This window comes from Chiloscyllium plagiosum, unplaced genomic scaffold (assembly GCF_037043375.1).
Source record: "Chiloscyllium plagiosum isolate Xiang-an unplaced genomic scaffold, Cpla_swu_hap1 HiC_scaffold_1, whole genome shotgun sequence".
In the NCBI taxonomy this organism is placed as follows: Eukaryota; Metazoa; Chordata; class Chondrichthyes; order Orectolobiformes; family Hemiscylliidae; genus Chiloscyllium; species Chiloscyllium plagiosum.
In genome coordinates, this window is record NW_028270139.1 from 54,631,594 (window position 1) to 54,650,216 (window position 18,623).

The 18,623-nt window shown below is 38.9% G+C and overlaps 1 protein-coding gene across 7 annotated transcripts in view; it reads right to left on the minus strand.

Moving 5' to 3' along the window:
* The window catches only part of sepsecs (Sep (O-phosphoserine) tRNA:Sec (selenocysteine) tRNA synthase), a 63,963-nt gene that overhangs the window by 13,919 nt on the left and 31,421 nt on the right, over positions 1–18,623 (minus strand). For all 7 annotated transcript variants that reach the window (XM_043693756.2, XM_043693746.2, XM_043693795.2 and 4 more), the window contains 3 exons: positions 18,299–18,401; positions 16,274–16,403; positions 14,176–14,267 (listed from right to left, as the gene is read on the minus strand). In XM_043693756.2, coding sequence (XP_043549691.1) covers positions 14,176–14,267; positions 16,274–16,403; positions 18,299–18,401 — 325 coding nt within the window. The remainder of the gene's footprint in view (positions 1–14,175; positions 14,268–16,273; positions 16,404–18,298; positions 18,402–18,623) is intronic.

Consider the following 18,623-nt stretch of genomic DNA (forward strand, 5'->3'; position numbering starts at 1 on the left):
AATAGAACAAAGGAAATTGTTTATTATGGACACAGACTTTTCTGAATACAAATTAATAAAAAGTGCAAAATTAACAAAAATAGTCTCCCACTGTTCAATAAGAATGGAGAAAGTAAATAAGAAAAGAGATGTGCAAACATTATTGGATTTATCTTACAAAAATATCTCTGCTATAATGTACAGTTTTGTTGTATTTTAGAATGTGAGTTCTATGCTGCAAGGTAATTGCCATTCAGAACTGCCAACTCCAGTATTTCATGCAAAACAAAAGGTTTTCAAAGTTAAATTTTTAAAGGATTTATGGGGAAAGATTTCTCTGTGCTCAGAAAAGAAACTGTAAGTATGCATATAATGAATGGATTAATAGCATAACAAAAGCCAGTGGAAATCTTACCCAGCAGTTTCTGATGCAATGGGATTATTTGGTATAAGTTTGGTTAAAACCTAATGAAATATTCCTTCTATTTAAGTCATAAGCCCACCTAAATGTAATTTCTGCCGTATTTATTGCTGAAAGGCCATTTATAATGTTTGGTATTTTCAAGCTTGCAGCAGTTCTAGCTCCTTACAAGTTTGCTTATCACAGAATCATGTGTGTTACAGCACAGAGGGAGGCCATTCAGTGCACCATGCTTGCACCTGCTCTTCAAATGAGCACTATTACCTAGTGCCAAAATCTTGCTTATTCTCCCTTCCTTGTGTATTATCTTTATCCAAATAATCATCCAATATCCTCTTGAATGCCTCAAATGAAGTTGCCTCCACCACATTCAGACAGTGCACTCCATCCCTAAGTACTCATTGAGTGGAAGGGTTTGCCCTCATTTCACACTTGTTTATTTTACTGATTACTTTAAATTTATGCCCTCTTGTTCTTGTTCCTTTTACGAGTGGGAATAGTTTCTTGCTATCTCATCTGTCAGTCAAAAGGAGAACAGTTCCAACATCTTCAATCCATCCCCATAATTGAAGTTCCTCATTGCTGGAACTGTTGCTTTTGAATTGCTTTTGCACTCTCTCCAATGTGTTCATATCATTTTTATAATGTTTTGCTCAGAACTGTATGCAGTACTCCAGCAGAGGTCTAACAAGTGTCTTATACAAGTTCAACATCACCTCCTTGCTCTTGTTCTCCAAACCCTTATTAATAAAGCCTAGAAAACTTCATGCGTTACTACTGCTCTCTCTACCTGTCTTGCCACTTTTAATGATCTGTGTACATTGAAAGTCAGGTCCCTCTGCTTCTGCACCCACTTAGAACTGTACGACCTATTTCATGTTGTCTGTCAATGTTCTTCTGACCAAGTTGCATCACCTCACACTTCTCTACATTGAACCTCATCTGCCATTTATCTGCCCACTCCACCAACTTGTCTATATCCTTCTGGAGTTTTACACTGTCCTCCTCACAGTTTACAATTCTTCCAAGTTTTTGTCATCAGCAAACTTTGAAATTGTTCCATTACCAACCCCTGTGGACCTCCACTGCAAACCATCATCCAGCCTGAAAATTATCCACTGACCATTACTCTGTTTCCTATCACTCAGTTTATTTTGTATTCATGTTACTACTGACCTTTTTACTCCATCACCTATAATATTCCTCACAAGTCTACGTTTGGCACTGTATCAAACATTTTCTGAAGGTTTACCTACAGCACATCAAACCTTTCTATTACCTCTTCAAAAAAAAACTCCAGCACGTTAGCTAAACGTGACTTCCAATGTAGAAATTTGTGCTGACTAATCGAACCACCTTTTTCCATGTGACTATTAACTCTACCCTGAATAATTCTCTAGAAGCTTTCCCATCACAAAAGCATGAGCCAACGTTCTGTGTCTCAAGGCTTTGGGGGAAAAAAGGAAGTGGTAAATCACTAAGAAATCTGGGAAAATAAAACATGTTCTTTATTCATTGGGACCAATATAAGAAATGATATAGTACTTACCTTACTACACAAATAACTGTTTCATTTCTATATGCCATACTTACTGAATTTACTGAAGTGGCTCCCTTAACTTGTCAACTGTTCCCTAATCCACAGTTGATGCTTACTCAGGGTCATGTGTTTCTGTTGTGAATCATATTACTAAACAAGCAGATTCTCAACCTGAAGATATTTGGGCACTTGGGGCAGGATATAAAATGAGTTAATGCATCACAGAGTGCAGAATTTCCTTTCTCTTATTTCACTTTCTGCAGCTTAATGAACAAAGCTGTTGCCATTTTGAACAATGTGTAGCAAGCGCCTCACAGCCGTTAATAGAACGCTGTCACATTTCAAGGAGAGCTACTGAGGGTCTTTGTAGCATTTTCTTTAACGCCTTCTAGATACATTTGAGAATTGAATGAAAACAAGACCTAATGCAAGAGATGGCATCCAGACACAGTGTCCAGTCTAATCTAGTTGGCTTTGCAGGAACTTTGTTTGAATGCTTGTAGACATGACTTCAACAAGGACACTAGTATATATATTTGATGGTCTTCCCAGTAAATCCAGAAAATGTGGTGGAGCATTACTGTGGAATGTTTTTAGTATTCAGTATCTCTGATACACAATCCAGGTCTCACTTCAGCACAGGAGTATGGTAATGACTATTCTGTACATCAGGACATCTGTTCTCCATATATAATTTAATGGAATGACATAAGATAAATGGATGTGTTTGCAGTGCATCTACCCCACTGCAATAATCACAATGGCAATTTGATTTTCACCATGTTCCACAATGTACCTAATTTATGGAGCATTGGCACAGTTCCAGAGATACAACACTGAGGTAAATTTTCTAACTCATTTCAAGATGTTAATTCAAAATCCAATTCAAACAGCCAATTATATTTCATTCAATATACATCTTATTAAAAAAATTGACACTGTGAAATGTTTTACATATTCCAGTTTCACCATTCATGAGCAGGGTATTTTATTTAATGACCACAAAATCCTGAAATGGTATGTAGAATGATACTTGGAAACATGGTGGTAGCTGAGTGTATGCAGCCCCATACTAAGTCTACCCTTGAACACCCATGAATAAAGGCAGCCAGACAGCAGATGTCGCCACAAATGAGAAGCAACAGGAATTAACATCCAGGTAGGTTTATGGATCAAAGCAGCAAGAATTCTTTTCACTATGTTAAGCTTTGAAAATATGATGCTGTGTATGAAACAGCAGTAGCCTAATAAAAAAATATTATCATCATTCAATTGGAACTCACATATATAAATGAAGGGCAGAATCTTGTGCCCTTTCTGTGGCAAAGTTAATGACAGAAGTGCATTTAATGTGTTTGGTGAGCTTATCTCTACCTCCAGTTAAGGCCTTAAGTGGTTAACAGGAGGCACAACAAGCAGACTCTTGCAAATTTGCTTATAGGCTCCAGTGGGGATATCTTGTTCACGATACTTACTGACTGATTGAGGAATTCTGGCATCAGGAAGGAAGCGGGTGGGGGTGTTAATACTTACACTGACAACCAGTCCCTTTTCCTTCTGCTGAAGCCTCTCTGCACACATCCCCCACGATTCCCCCCCAACAGTATTCACCCTTCAACAGGGTTCCAGCAATGCTCCTAGTGGGTGCCGTACTGGCAACTGCCACTGCCTCCCAATGGTTCTAACGTTTAACAGAACTAAAGGTCTCGACTGGCTGGGAGTTTTTAGGAGGGATATTTGCTCCCAAGGTCCTTGATTCCAAGAAGCTGCATCACTGTCATATCAAGTGCTTGTTTGGCAGTCAGTAGGTTTCCTCCAACAGGCAGCACTGAGTTCTCAAGGCACAACACAGCCACTGGCTGAGACCTCCATCTCCACCAAAAGATTCCATGCAAATAATGAAATCCTATTCTCCTCATTTATCATTAATGGGTAAATTCATTGCTTGAATGAGCTCAGGTGCATGATCACACAGATGCATACAATTGTCCAGTATGGAAAGATATAGATTACCCTTACGTGAAGTTAATTAACTGGCTTCTTGCCTTACATTGTCACAGGCTACTGGGATATTATTCGAAGCTTTCTTTATCTCTGACAGACAACCTGGTCTTGCTTGCACCTGTGCAGTATTTCCTTTGTGCTGTTTTCAGCATTTTGACCTGCAACTAGTCAGGCATCAGTACACAGCTCAGAATGCTGTGAATGCAGTAAAGTGCTGTGACAGCTGCCATAAATCAGCAAACTTTGCAGTGCATTAATCTTTCCAGTTGTGACAGTCATTTTCTATCAAGTAGAATTGAAGCTTATTCGCAGCATGCATACAATTATACTTTTCTTTTTAAGAAGAATCATTTAAACAGTTTACTATAAATAAAGACTATTAAAATCTCCTTATGCTCATCCTGACAGTTCTTCTCTTAAAGCTTAAGATGTTCATTTGGTGATGTAGGCTGTAGAATTTATAGATATTTGTAGTATGATTGGTATTTAGTTTGGATTTTTGGCTTTTGAAGTAGTGACATGCGTTTTTTTTCTGTGTGTCTGAAGGAATTAATAATCAACTTGTGGGCCAGCACTGTAGTTTAGTGGTTAGCACTGCTGCCTCCCAGCACCAGGGTTATAGGTGTGATTCTAGTCTTGGGTGACTGTATGTATGGAGTTTACACATTCTCCCTGTGTCTGCGTGGGTTTCCATTGGGTGATCCAGTTTCCTCCCACAGCCCAAAGATCTGCAGGTTAGGTGGATTGGCTATGCTAAATTGCTCCATTGTGTCCAAGAATTCTGGAATGCATGAAAATAGCTAAGTTCCCTGGGCTGGATGAGATTTATCCTAGGATTCTCTGCGAAGCAAGGGGGGAGATTGCAGAGCCTTTGGCTTTGATCTTTACATTGTCATTGTCTACAGGAAAAGTGCCAGAAGACTGCTGGATAGCAAATGTTGTCCCCTTGCTCAAGAAGGGGAATAGAGATAACCCTGGTAATTATAGACTGGTGAGCCTTACTTCAGTCGTGGGTAAAATGTTGGAAAGGATTATAAGAGGTAGGATTTAAAATCATCTGGAAAGGAATCATTTGATTAGGGATAGTCAACACAGTTTTGTGAAGGGTAGGTCGTGCCTCACAAACCTTATTGAGTTCTTCAAGAAGGTGACCAAATAGGTGGATGAGGGTAAAGTGGTTATGCGGTGTATATGGATTTCAGGAAAGCATTTGATAAGGTTCCCCATGGTAGGCTATTGCAGAAAATACAGATGCATGGGATTGAGGGTGATTTAGCAGTTTGGATCAGAAATTAGCTAGCTATAAGAAGACAGAGGGTGGTGGTTGATGAGAAATGTTCAGCCTGGAATTCAGCTACTAGTGGTGTACCACAGGGATCTGTTTTGGGGCTACTACTGTTTATCATTTTTATAAATGACCTGGATGAGGGCATAGAAGGATGGGTTAGTAAATTTGCGGATGACACTAAATTCGGTGGAGTTGTGGACAGCACAGAATGATATTGCAAGTTTCAGAGGGTCATAGATAAGCTACAGAGTTGGGCTGTGAGGTGTCAAATAGAGTTTAATGTGGAAAAGGGTGAGGTGATTCACTTTGGAAGGACTAACAGCAATACAGAGGGCTAATGGTAAGATTCTTGGTAGTGTGGATGAACAGAGAGATCTTGGTGTCCATGTGCATAGATCCCTAAAAGTTGCTACCCAGGTTGATAGGGTAGTCAAGAAGGGGTACGCTGTGTTAGGTTTTATTGGTAGAGGGATTGATTTTCTGAGCCATGAGATCATGTTGCAGCTGTACAAAACTCTGGTGCTGCACTTGAAGTATTGTGGACATTCTGGTCGCCGCATTATAGGAAGAATATGGAAGCATTGGAAAGAGTGCAGAGGAGATTTATCAGGATGTTGCCTAATAATGAGGGAAGGTCTTATGAGGAAAGGTTGAGGGATTTGAGGCTGTTTTCATTAGAGAAAAGGAGGTTACAAGGTGACTTAATAGAGACATACAAGATGATCAGAAGATTAGACAGGGTGGACAGCAAGAGCCTTTTTCCTCAGATGGTGATGGCAAGCAGGAGGGAACATAGCTTTAAGTTGAGGGATGATAGGCATAGGACAGATGTCAGAGGTAGGTTCTTTACTCAGAGTAGAAAGGGCATGAAATGCTCTGCCTGCAACAGTAGCAAATTTGCCAACTTCAGGGGCATTTAAATGGTCATTGGATAAACATATGGATGATAATGGAATAGTGTAGGTTAGATGGGCTTCAAATTGGTTTCACAGGTTGGCACAACATCGAGGGCTGAAGGGTCTCTACTGTGCTGTAATGTCCTATGGATATGCAGGTTTATGGATTAGCCATGATATGTATGGAGTTACAGGGATAGGGTGGGGTCTGGGTCTGGATGGGATGCTCCTTAGAGGGTCAGTGCAGACTCGATGGGCCAAATGGCCTCTTCTGCACTGTGGGATCTTTGGTCTATGACTTGTGAATGTTTCTCCAAACATGGTGATTTTTTTTTGATAAAACAGTTTGTAAGGGCTAGTTTTCAGACCTAAAAGCTTTTTATTAACTTGAGGAGCATTTACAACCTAGCAAGATAAATGATTGTGCCTCAAGGTTTCTGTAGACATTTCTAAACTATTTTATTAGCGCAGGGGAGGCACCCATAAATTAGAGAGACACTTGCAGTTTTGGGCAGTTATACAGAAGTTTTTCTATGTAAAGTTAGTTCTGAGAAAGGAAGAAGATAATTAGATTTGTTCACACTAGATTGCCTTAAGTAAGGAGTTAGTGGTAGTCCTAAATCAGAAGTGATTGAACAAAACCTGAAGAGGTTATTTGAAGCTGAGAATATTTAAAATGGGTTATAAAGCTCTCAGACTCTCCACATTAGGGTTTCAAGTCAATTTCAAGTCACTGAGATGTTATTAAAAGTGATTTTCTGCTGGGGGAGTTTTGGGATCTGCGAAGTATTGCTTCTGAGATTAATGAGATTATCTCACCACATGCTTGTGTTTTAAGTAAATAATCTTCTTTATTCCATTTTATCTTCATTCCTTTTGCTTAATAAACTTCTGTTTTATTGTTACAACAAATCTGCAACATTGGTACTTATGTTTCAGTGAGAGACCAAGCCACTAAAACCAAAACACAACAAAACATGATTATTCAAGACAGATTTCAGTCTAGCATCTGAATTATTCAGTAATTACATCAGCTGGGATCAGAACAATCTAATTTGCTTTCTCATTTTCCTTTGAATTGACTCCTGAATACAATAGATTATGCTACAAATAAGATTCTAATCCAAGTGCCCATTCTTCAAGTGAACTTGGTTACTAAGTGACAAAAGCCATCTAACTGTGAAGTAGGCAAGGTGACAACTGCCACTGCAATCCATCTATCACAGATTTCCTATAGTCAAGAGCAGGAATGCTGGACAGTTTACACCTTCCTTCATGACATCAATTGTATGCTACAATGTTGCCCCAAAGCCATATTTTCTATTTCAGAATATTGTCAAAATATCACTACCTTCAAAACATGGGTTTAGGCGTACAGTTTCATTGACTCAATCAGTGCTCTATCAGTGGCCATTTTTATGATAGAAAACAAGTCCAAGATGCTTTGTAGATTGTGTAAGCAAATTCAGGGAAGATAGGGAAATTGTTACAAGTTGGTTAGATTTTGGATGGCAATCCTACGAATACACTGAATATATTAATCTGTCCCATCATAATTTCACCTCAATAGAGTCTGACTGAAATTGCAATAGCCTCGAAAATTTAAGCTCACCCTTCAGCCAATGTTATTTCCTTCCTTCTCACTCCTCTCATGACAGCATTAACTCCTTATTTCTAGGAATATTTTGGTTCAATAAGTCCCTGGCATTTTCAGTAGCACAACTAAATGGCTGTTCCGTATGTTGATCTTGGACAGTGCTTGTCACAAAGGTAACATAGAGAAGCACTGCAACTAAGCTTGGTCTTATCCAACATGACACACACATCGTCAGAGCCTAGTGGAGAATTATCAGGCACAAGAAGCTGTAAAATGTTGTTTTCCTCCTTAACCCAGGAACAGTGATACCAGATGTAGCATCCCAGCTGTACCTTGCCAAAGATCAACCGATAGGACAGAACTAAGGACCTTCCTCTTCTGTGTAGCTCAGAAGAGGAAGGTACCATTTAGTTCTCAATAGAACAGCGTGCAACAGCTCATCACTTGAGCATTTAGTTCAGCCTATTAATCTGAAACAGCTGTCAAGGACAATTTCTTTCCCTAATAAAAAACACTGATATGACAGAGCCACCGTGTTTCTCTAGGCACCTGTCGAGATTAATATATCAAAATAATTTCTGAATACAATGGAATATTCTTGTTCATATTTATCCTGCAACATTTCATAAATACTACTGCAACATTTAAAAGGATTTATGTGATAACCAATCTAAGCCAGCATTTCAATGAAGTAAAGCCCCTGCACTTGCAGTAAATTTGCCTGCTGAATCTGAATATGATGTGCCATATTGTTATAGAAATAAAAGTTACATATTTTAAATAAAAGATTATGGTCCTAAGAGGGAATAAGAATAAACATGACAAATTAATTTCTACAAGCTTTTACATCGAAGCAGCTAAATATATTTGAAACACTACCAATTAGTGAAATTAAGATTGATAATTATCTTGTCCATAACATCTCATCTTTGTTGTAGTTGTTTAATAATTTTAAATTTTTCTGACAAATTGCATTAAAGTAGTTTAAGCTATTCATGGTCACCTATTGCTTGGCATGTAGATTCTCTGAATTTACAACTGGAAAACAAATAAATAATGGGATGTCCATGACAATTTTTGTTTCTTGAATACCTGTCTTAACATCACAATTGTTCACATTGGAATATTTTTCAGTTGCTCATACTTCATATTTAACACCTACATGTGAACCGACCAACAGATCATAGCCATGGTGTATTGGGGTCTCAAGATCATGGCACATATGGAACCTGCACAAGCGAGTCTCAACTCAGACTGTTATCTTATGGGTTAATCTGTGAAACAATGTTGCTGGAAAAGCACAGCAGGTCAGGCTGAATCCAAGGAGTAGGAGAATCGCGTTTCGGGGCGGAGCCCTGATGAAGGGCTCCGTCCTGAAACATTGATTTTCCTGCTCCTCGGGTGCTGCCTGACCTGCTATGCTTTTCCAGCAAAACACCTTCAACTCTGATCTCCAGCATCTGCACTTTCTCCGAATCTGTGAAACTGTTCATCTTCAAGATTTAAAGAATATGACCAGTTATCAGTGACCAGAAACTGACCTAGTCATGTTCCACAGTTCTAAATGGACAAAATAAATACAACAGCTTGAATAAATTGAAATTAATTCTGCGCAACAACTATTTAAATACTGAAACACCATTATCACAATATCAGGAAATATATATGACTGGAGTTTGCAAAATTATTGAAAGATACGGTAGCTCAATGGTTAGCACTGCTGCCTCACAGCTCCAAGCACCCGGGTTCGATTCCAGCTTCGGGCGATTGACTGTGTGGAGTTTGCATGTTCTCCTGTGTCTGCATGGGTTTCCTGCGGGTGCTCTGGTTTTCTCCCACAATCCAAAGATGTGCAGGTCAGGTAAACTGGCATGCTAAATTGCCCATAGTGTTAGGTGCATTAGTCAGGGGTAAATAAAGGGTAGGGGAATGGGTCTGGGAGGGGCGGTGTGGGCTTGTTGGGTGGAAGGGCCTGTTTCCATACTGTAGAGAATCTAATCTAATAATCGCAAAAATGGCCATTTAGCTATCCAACTAATCTCAACTCTTCCCAATTGTCCTGTTTTTTCCTCCTTTGTCTATCTGTCCACTTCTCTTCTCAATGCTACTGTCTGAATCTGCTTCATGCCCTTTCAGGCAATGTGTTCTGAATCACAACACCACGCTGTATGAAAACATATTTCCTCATGTTGCCTCTGCTTCTTCTGCCAATCACTTTAAATCTGTATTATATGGGTACTGACCATCGTGCCACCGGAGACAATTTTTACTATTCACTCTATCAAAACCATTCAAGAATTTGAGTGCATCTTTCAAATCTCCTTATAACTTTCTCTACTCTAGGGAAAATAACTTCAGCTTCAACAGTCTTTCCATATAGCCATGTCCTTTGTCTGGACTACAGCTGAAATAAATCACTTCCTCGCTGAAAAGCTTGGACATCATTCCCAGAATTAAACACAATACTCTTTTCTACTACAGGTTTAACAAATTTTTAGCCAGACTTCCTTGCTTTTGTACCCCATATTTCGACTTATAAAGCCAAGGATCACTTATGCTTTAACAGTCTTCTCAACTTATTCTGACACCTTAAAATATTTTTGTACATATACTCCAGGTCTCTCGGTTTCAAAATACCACCATTAGAAATTAATTTCAACTGCCTTGCTTCATTCTTCCTACAAAATGTATCCCTTAAACTCTTCTCTGCATTGAATTTCAGACCATGAATTTGCCTATTTCACCATATTCTCCTGATGTCTGTTACTGCTGCATTGTTCATTACATTTTTGAGTCCTGTGTCATCTGCACATTTTGGCATTATGTCCTGTAAACACTAATATATATATTCAAAAAAGAAGCCCTAATATTGACCATTGGCAAATGCAACTAGTTATACCTTCCACCAATCTGAAAAAAAAAATGTTCACCACTATTTCTCTGCTTTTTGGCCCAAAGTTAATTTTCTGTTACTGCTGCCACTGTCCCCTTAAACCCAAGGACTTGAATATTGCTGAAAGGTTCATTAGGTGGCTCTTCCTCACACAACACATCAAACCAACACTACTCATCTCATCAAGCCTCTCCATTACTTGGTCAAAATACTCAATCTACTTAGTCAAAACACATCTGTGCTAGTTGTCATGTGATAGCCCATACTTTTTCAAACGTCAATTAATTTTATTCCCAATCATTGTCTCAAAGTTTCCCCAGCATGGTCTTTAGACTGACTGGCCTTACTTGGTTGATTCCAAGCCCTTTATTAAAATAGTTGTTCAAAACTTACAACCCAGAGTAACACTTAAAATGCTCTGGACCAAACTCTTATATATGGAGGATTAGACAATCACACCAGAGGCTCTATGATCACCAGGTTTACTTCCTTCATTATCTTTAGATACATGCCACCCAACTGGTAACTTTCTGGCTTTGAGAACTGCTAACCTAATAAGTAGTTTTTCTTGATCTATTTTTACCTTATCCAAAATTGCAATTTGATTCTGCTTTCAAATGGTAGCATCCTCTTCTTTAGTGAAGATAGATGCAAAGTACTCAGCAAGTATCACAGCCATGTTTCCTTCTTTCATAAGAATATCTCCACAGAGAACAAAATGCTGAGAAACACTGGTGCTAGCACATAATCCTGCCCTACTCTATAAGTGACTGGGACTGAGTCAGAAGACTCCAGAGCACGCGTGAGCAGACCACCAAGGGGACTGCTGACCATGAGGATAATTCACTCAGGGCAGTAGAATTTCATCATCACCTCTCAGTGGACTGTGTCAAAGGCCATGGCCAGGTCAACAAATATGGTGTTGAGGTCCATATTCTGTTCTTGGCACTTCCTGTGGCGCTATTTAACAGCAGATACTCCATCAGTGATTTCTTAACCTTTTCTAAATATTTACAGACTCTCTGACAGCAAATCCTAGTTAAAATGTTCCTCTAAGCAATTCTGAAGTTCTCTGGAGGAAACTTTGCAGCACTGTAAAGGAATGAAATTCCTTATAATTGTCACAATCCTGAAACGTTAATTTCCTTGTACAGATGGATAATTTTGGCATCTTTCTTTTGCTCCCACACAGACTGAGAGCCTCTTGACCAGGTAGTGACCTCCAGCTTGTTTTAAAAGTTCATGCACAGCTTGGCCAACATTTATTGCCCATTCTAATTGCCCAGAGGGTAGTTAGGAGTCAACCACATTGCTGTGGGTCTGGAGTCACATGTAGTCACAGCCAGACCAGGTAACAATGGCACATTTCCTTCCCGCAAGGATGCTTTTTTTTCTGACAATCAACAATGGTTTCATGGCCGTCATGAGACTCTTAATCCCAGATTTTTATTGAATTCAAATTCTACTAACTGCTGTGGCGAGATTCAAACCTGAGTCCCCAGAACACTACCTGGGTCTCCGGATTAACAGTCCAGTGATAATATGACTCGGCCATCACCTCCACTGTCAACTGAGATTGCACAGGAACTTTGCCATTAGCCAGGATGTCACATGGCAGGACAAACGATCAGACAGTGACATGCTTACCCAAGCTGGTATACCAAGCATTTATAACCATGTTGAAATAGTTAAACTTGAGTTGTGCAGGTCATATAATCAGAATACCAAAGAAATCTTGAGTATTTAAGTCTGGCTTGAGCTCTCACGATGGTGTAAACAAAACACAATGCATTCTGGAGATTTCACTTGATAGTTTTGATGTTTACTTTGAGTCTTGGGAAAAGCTCACCCAGAATCACTATGTCTGATGCAACCAAAATGGAAGTAATTGTTGTTCAAAAGCAAGAACATGTCAAAAGCAGAAAGAATATGAATGGAGAGGAAATCCTCAAGGTACAACTTATCCAAGATTGAAACATTATCTGCAGTATCCTACCTTCTTTGCAGCAAAACCTTCTGAATACTATGAACTATAACAGTCATCCACCAGAAGCCTACCCAACCCCCCAAATGCTGAACATGGTCATCTTCAGGATAAACAAGGCAAACTATTCTCAAAATTTCTCTTTACTCTTTTCTTTCCTTCTTAGATTTCCTCTGTATTTTCTACATTGAGTTGGTTCTCCACTCTAGTATGAATCCTACATTTGTCATAAGCCTCATTTCCTCTCCCATTTTAAACTCTATATGTTGTGTTTCAATTAACTGTAGCTTCGGTTGTCCTACTTTCCCCTCACAGCAATATATTGACTCTGTAGCCGAACCATCTCCTCTTTGAACATCTCCAATTGTTACAAAATCCGTGTAATGTGTTAACACAAGATGCTCATATTCCTAAAGAAATACAATCACTTTGAAGAAGACAAAAGCCTAGAAATTTCTTTTGGCTGTGCTTGGTGAACGTAGGAACATGGGAGTAGGCCATTCAGCCCCTTGGGCCTGTTCTGCCATTCAATGATATCATGGTTGATCTATGGCCTAACTCTACATACCTGTCTTTAACCCATATCCCTAATACCCTTACTTAACAAAAATATATCCATTTCAGATTTAAAATTAAGAACTGATGTGGCACCCACTGTTGTTTGTGAAAAAGAATTCTGAATATCGACCAGTAAAGAGACTCAAAGCCATTACATACGGTTTCGAACTTGCTTTATAAACTGGGTTCCCTCACTTGACTTGCAACTGAAGTAGATGCTGCTTCCACATTACTGTGTTAACAGTTTAACCATTTCATAATTTCACTCGTTCAACATCCAATTGAATCTTCAACTGAAGTCACCCAAAGAAACTCTGGAGAAGGACTGGGACTCCAAGTGAAGATGGGGCTAACTAACCCTTAGGAATCTTGAATGGTGGAGCAATTCAAATGGTGCAGCAACAGCTTTTAATTATAAACGGAAGGAAGGGAAGAAAGGCTGGAATTCATAAAGCACCTTTCACAACCTCAAGGCATTCCAAAGCATTTTACATCCAATCAAGAACTTTGAACATGCGCCACTATTTAATGTTGAAATATGTCACCCTAAAGAAGACTTTGCAAGGGGCTCTAAGGTACAATCAGACAAAACTGGACACCAAAGCTAAAGAATGTGATATTAAGAAGTATGACAAAAGTGTGATAAACAGGTATATTTTAAGGAGCTTATTAAAGGTGGAGACAGTTTTTGAGAAGCAGATAAGGCTTGACAGAGAGATGTTGAGGGATTGATTCCCCTGAGCTGGGAGTCTAGAAAACAGCCACTCAATCTCAGGGTATGGTAAATCATTTAAAACTGAGCAAGAGCATGTCAAAAGCAGAAAGAATATGAATGGAGAGGAAATCCTCAAGGTACAACTTATCCAAGATTGAAGCATTATCTGTTTCATTCAAAAAATGCAACACAATTGAATTTATAACATGACAGCTATTTGCAGATCATTGAAATGTAAACATGAAAAATATACAGGAGTGCAGAGTAGGTACAGGCTTCAGGCTAGAGCAACAAACTCACCTTCCTTTCTTTTAAGAGACGCTTATAGCCATTCAGACCAAGCGATAGCAACGTGATAAGAACATCTGTTGAGGGCGATGCCGAGGCTCGGCCTAAAAATATAAATGGGAAACAATTTCAATTCTTAACTATTTTTAAATGCTATGAGTGAAAGTACAGGTCTGTCAATGTTTCAGTCATGACTATTAGCCACATATATCAGAAAGATTCCATTTTCAATTCTTGTATTGGGAAGTGTTAACTAACCCAAGTCAACAATTATGCTATAAATGGTTATAACATCCCTCTGCTGGAGATTAAAGAACTGCCAGTTATGGTCATTGTGCAATGGATACTTCTAAATAGTGACAAGATGGAACTTGACCACAATATGCTCACAGTCAACCAACCTCATCCACTCACACACACTGGCCTTGCATGACATAGGGAACAGAAAGGAGGTGGGTAGGGGGGAGGTAGTGTTGGTAGTGACAGCAGGGTTACCAGGCTACTCAATCTTGCTCATTCGTTACTTTACCTTCAGAACAGAATATAGGAGGGAAAATTTAAGTAGTATGTTGGTCAGACAAGCACTTTTCAAAGCATTGTATTCAAGATATAAATTCGAGGAAACAGCGAGGGTGAAAACTAACCAACAAACCAGAGCTGTTGCATATTTGGTGCTCTCTAAATAAAACAGTGTGGATTGAGCCTGCTCAGCATGAAGGTTAGATTTCAAGAAAGGCAGCTGCAAATGTGACAAACTATGCTCTCTGATTTCTTAGAAAATACTACAAAAATTAAACAGTATTTTAACTTAAACAGATATTTCTTGTACTTTTTTGTTTATTCACACGATGTCAGGCAATGACCATCTCTAACAAGAGAGAGTCTAACCATCTACTCTTGCCATTCAATGGCATCACTATTGTTGAATGCTGCACTAGCAACATTTTGGGGTTTTCACTGATCAGAAGTTGAACTGGACTAGATAGAACAAGAGCAGGTCAGAGGCTGTGAAATTTGTTTTGAGTAACTCATCTCTTGATTCCCCAAAGCATATTCACTTTGGGCGGCACGGTGGTTCAGTGGTTAGCACAGCACCAGGGACTCGGGTTCGATTCCAGCCTCGGGTGACTGTCTGTATGGAGTTTGTACATTCTCTCCACATCTGTGTGGGTTTCCTCCCACAGTCCAAAAATATGCAGATTAGGTGAATTGGTCATGCTAAATTGCCCTTAGTGTTCAGGGATGTGTAGGATAGGTGTGCTAGTCTGGGGAAATGTAGAGTAATAGGGTAGGGGAATGGGTCTGGGTGAGATACTCTCCGGAGAGTCTGTGTGGACTTGCTGAGCTGAAAGGCCACACTGCAGGAATTCTAATTCTAATTCACTATCTAAGTGCAAAGGTCAAGCGAAATGGAATACTCTCCATTTATCTCCATTCATCACCATCCCAGACAAACACCCTTGGAGTTGACTAGCACATTACCTAATACCTCCAATTCACTCCCGTAGCCATTGACCTACAATAACAGCAGTGCATATCATCAGCAAAATGCACTGCAAAGACTCACAGCAACTTCATACCTGGAACCTCTACCAGCAAGAAAGAAATGGGCAGCAGATCCATGGGACCATCACCACCACCTGTTTGTTTCTCTCCAAGCCACACTATCCTGACTTGGAAATATATTGCTGTTCCTCTTCTGTTGCTGCGTCAAACTCCTAAACTTCCTTCCAAACAGCACTAGAGTTTCTATACCTCAAGGACTGCTGTGGTTCATCATCATCTTCTTAACTGCAATTATGGATGGTCAATAAATGCTGGCCCAGCAGTGACACCCACATCCATGAAAGAATAAACAGAAAGGTTTATTAGTGAAATGACTCTTTCACTAATGCAAAATAACTTAATTTTATTCCGGAGTAAATGCTATTCCTTCTGAGCTTAGACTAAGATGAACCCTGCATCTAACACAGGCAATGAAGTCCAATTCAGAATTTTGTACCAAGATTTTCCAAGAGACTAAACAAAAATGAAACCTAAATTCAAAGCAAATCTGATTATTATATCTGAAACGCACTTTATTAACTCAGAGTATCTGATAATGAATTACCTGGGTACATTTTGCTGATTTCATTTATGAAGACATCATCAAAACCTGCTACTATAGCACCACCAACTGGAACCATGAAATTTTTGTCCAAGCTCTGCACAAAAGCATCAATGCGGCCAATTCGTGCCCCCTAATTAAAATATGAAAACAGTCAAGGCAAAAATAAAACTATATACAAAACAAATACTCATCTGAAAATCATGCTATTTCAAAGTTAAGTGTATCTATCAATACTCTGAGACACCCCTGCTTATCAAAGACTACACAAAGAATGATTTTTAATAGTTTTTGTGTCAGACATGTTTCAACTTGCATCGACGTCAAAAGCACCAGCCAAGAGAATAGTAAAGACCAAGTACTGACCCCATATATTTGAGACAGTTAAACTAAGAACCATGGTTTTATTTAAGGAATGTTAATTCAGTGCCCATAGTTTTGTGCTCAGTTATGTCCTCCAAAGCCTGTTGTGCCATCTAAAGAAACAATTCACAGAAAGAATCAGGGAAAAAAAACCCTCAGCAAATAAAGAACTTCTGAAGTGCAGTCACTTTTGCAATGTAAGAAACTTGGCAAGGTTATTCCCAATTTTTGAATTAATTTCTTGTTAGGAAGTGTTAGGAAGTGACTAAGAATGGTCTGGATTAGGACTTCCTTAGGATGTCAGCTATGGTTCAACTGATACTGAGTTAAAAGGTACAAATTCCACTTCAGAACTTGAACACAAAATCTAGGCTGATATTTTCTTTATGTGGCTAGTTTAAGTTGACTGTGCATTTACGAATACACATTGGAACCCCTCTTTGGATGAGCCCACTCATTAAATGAGCGTTTGTTTTTCTGCACCAGTTGTTCATGTGCTTTTGATCAGCATTCTTGCTCATTTCAGGCAAATAGTGGACAAATTCATTGCTGAGGATTAAGACTGCCTCCCCTTACAAGCAATTGCTTCATTCTCATGGAATTGGCATATATTTTAACACAACTCACTGAAAAATGTATTTGCCTACTGTGCCACCAAATTCCCCCAAGTACTTTATATTTTGTTGTAATACTTCAAAGGAAATAACTGGACAACTAAAGCAACATTTTTTTTAAAGCCTGGATATACATCTAAGTTCTGAGGGAGTGCTGATTAGTCAGAGCTGCCATCTTACTGATGAGACATTAAAGCAAAGCCCTGTCTGTACTCTCAGGTGCATGCAAAAATTCCAGACAACTATTTTGAAAACGATCAAGGGAGTTATCTCTATATCCTGGCCAATAGTTACTACTCACTCAATGTCATAGAAGCAGATCATGTGGTTATCATTACAATGCTGTAAATTAGCTGTGTGTTTCCCACATGACACCACATTTTAAAACTACTTCACTGTCTCTAACTTGTTGTGGGACATCAGTGGTTGAGGAGAAGGTCCGAGATTTTGCTGGTTATTCTTGATTTTTGAGATTTTCAGCTTATTATGGTTACAAGCTCATGTCCAACATTTTGACTGTTTAATAATTTCATGAGGGTGTTGTTCAGAACAAATGGGCCCATGGTAGTTATGCTGAAGCAAGAAATACAGATTATAGAAATCATTGGTCTGCTACACATGCAACAATTACTAAGTTCAGAAAAGTTACTAAGTTCACTTAAAACTGTTTGGTGACATGATCAATTCTCCAGCTGAGCTTCAGAGCTTGCAAACTAGGTCAACCCAAACACCCATAGAATAACAACTGTCATTTTAATACAATTGAAAGAATTACGCAACACATGGTAAAAATGTAATACCCCTTCTGGGAAGAAAGTTCTTCGGTGTAAAATTTATAATAAACAGCAAGTATTTTCTACTTATAATTGCTTTGTTGTTAGCATTGACAACTATAAAGAAGGGAAATGCATGTTAGAATTGTGGCGGTTTTTACACTCGCATCAATAAACAGCAGAAAACAGTCCAAAATATTTTAAATATATGGACCAAGTTAATAACATTGTATTTCCTCATTTCTTAATAGTTTTCCAACAATGATCTTGCTTCATACCTGTTGAATAAGGTGCATACACTTGGACAACTGTACTCCATAAGCATTATTGACTATGTGAGGGATATCATATTTTGCACAAATCTGAGCCAGTTCTTCCAGTCTGCAAAAAAATACAATCACACCACTGGACTGAAGCCAACAAAAAACAGCATAATACCAGTTTCACAAGAATAATCAACACAAACAGGTCAATCAACCCAAACAATCAGCCCCACTCAATCTCTTTCTATATTTAACTCCATCAGCATAACTCTCATATACCTATCTAGCCTCATTTAAACTAACCATTTTGCCTGATCAACTTTCTTGTGTTTGTGAGTTT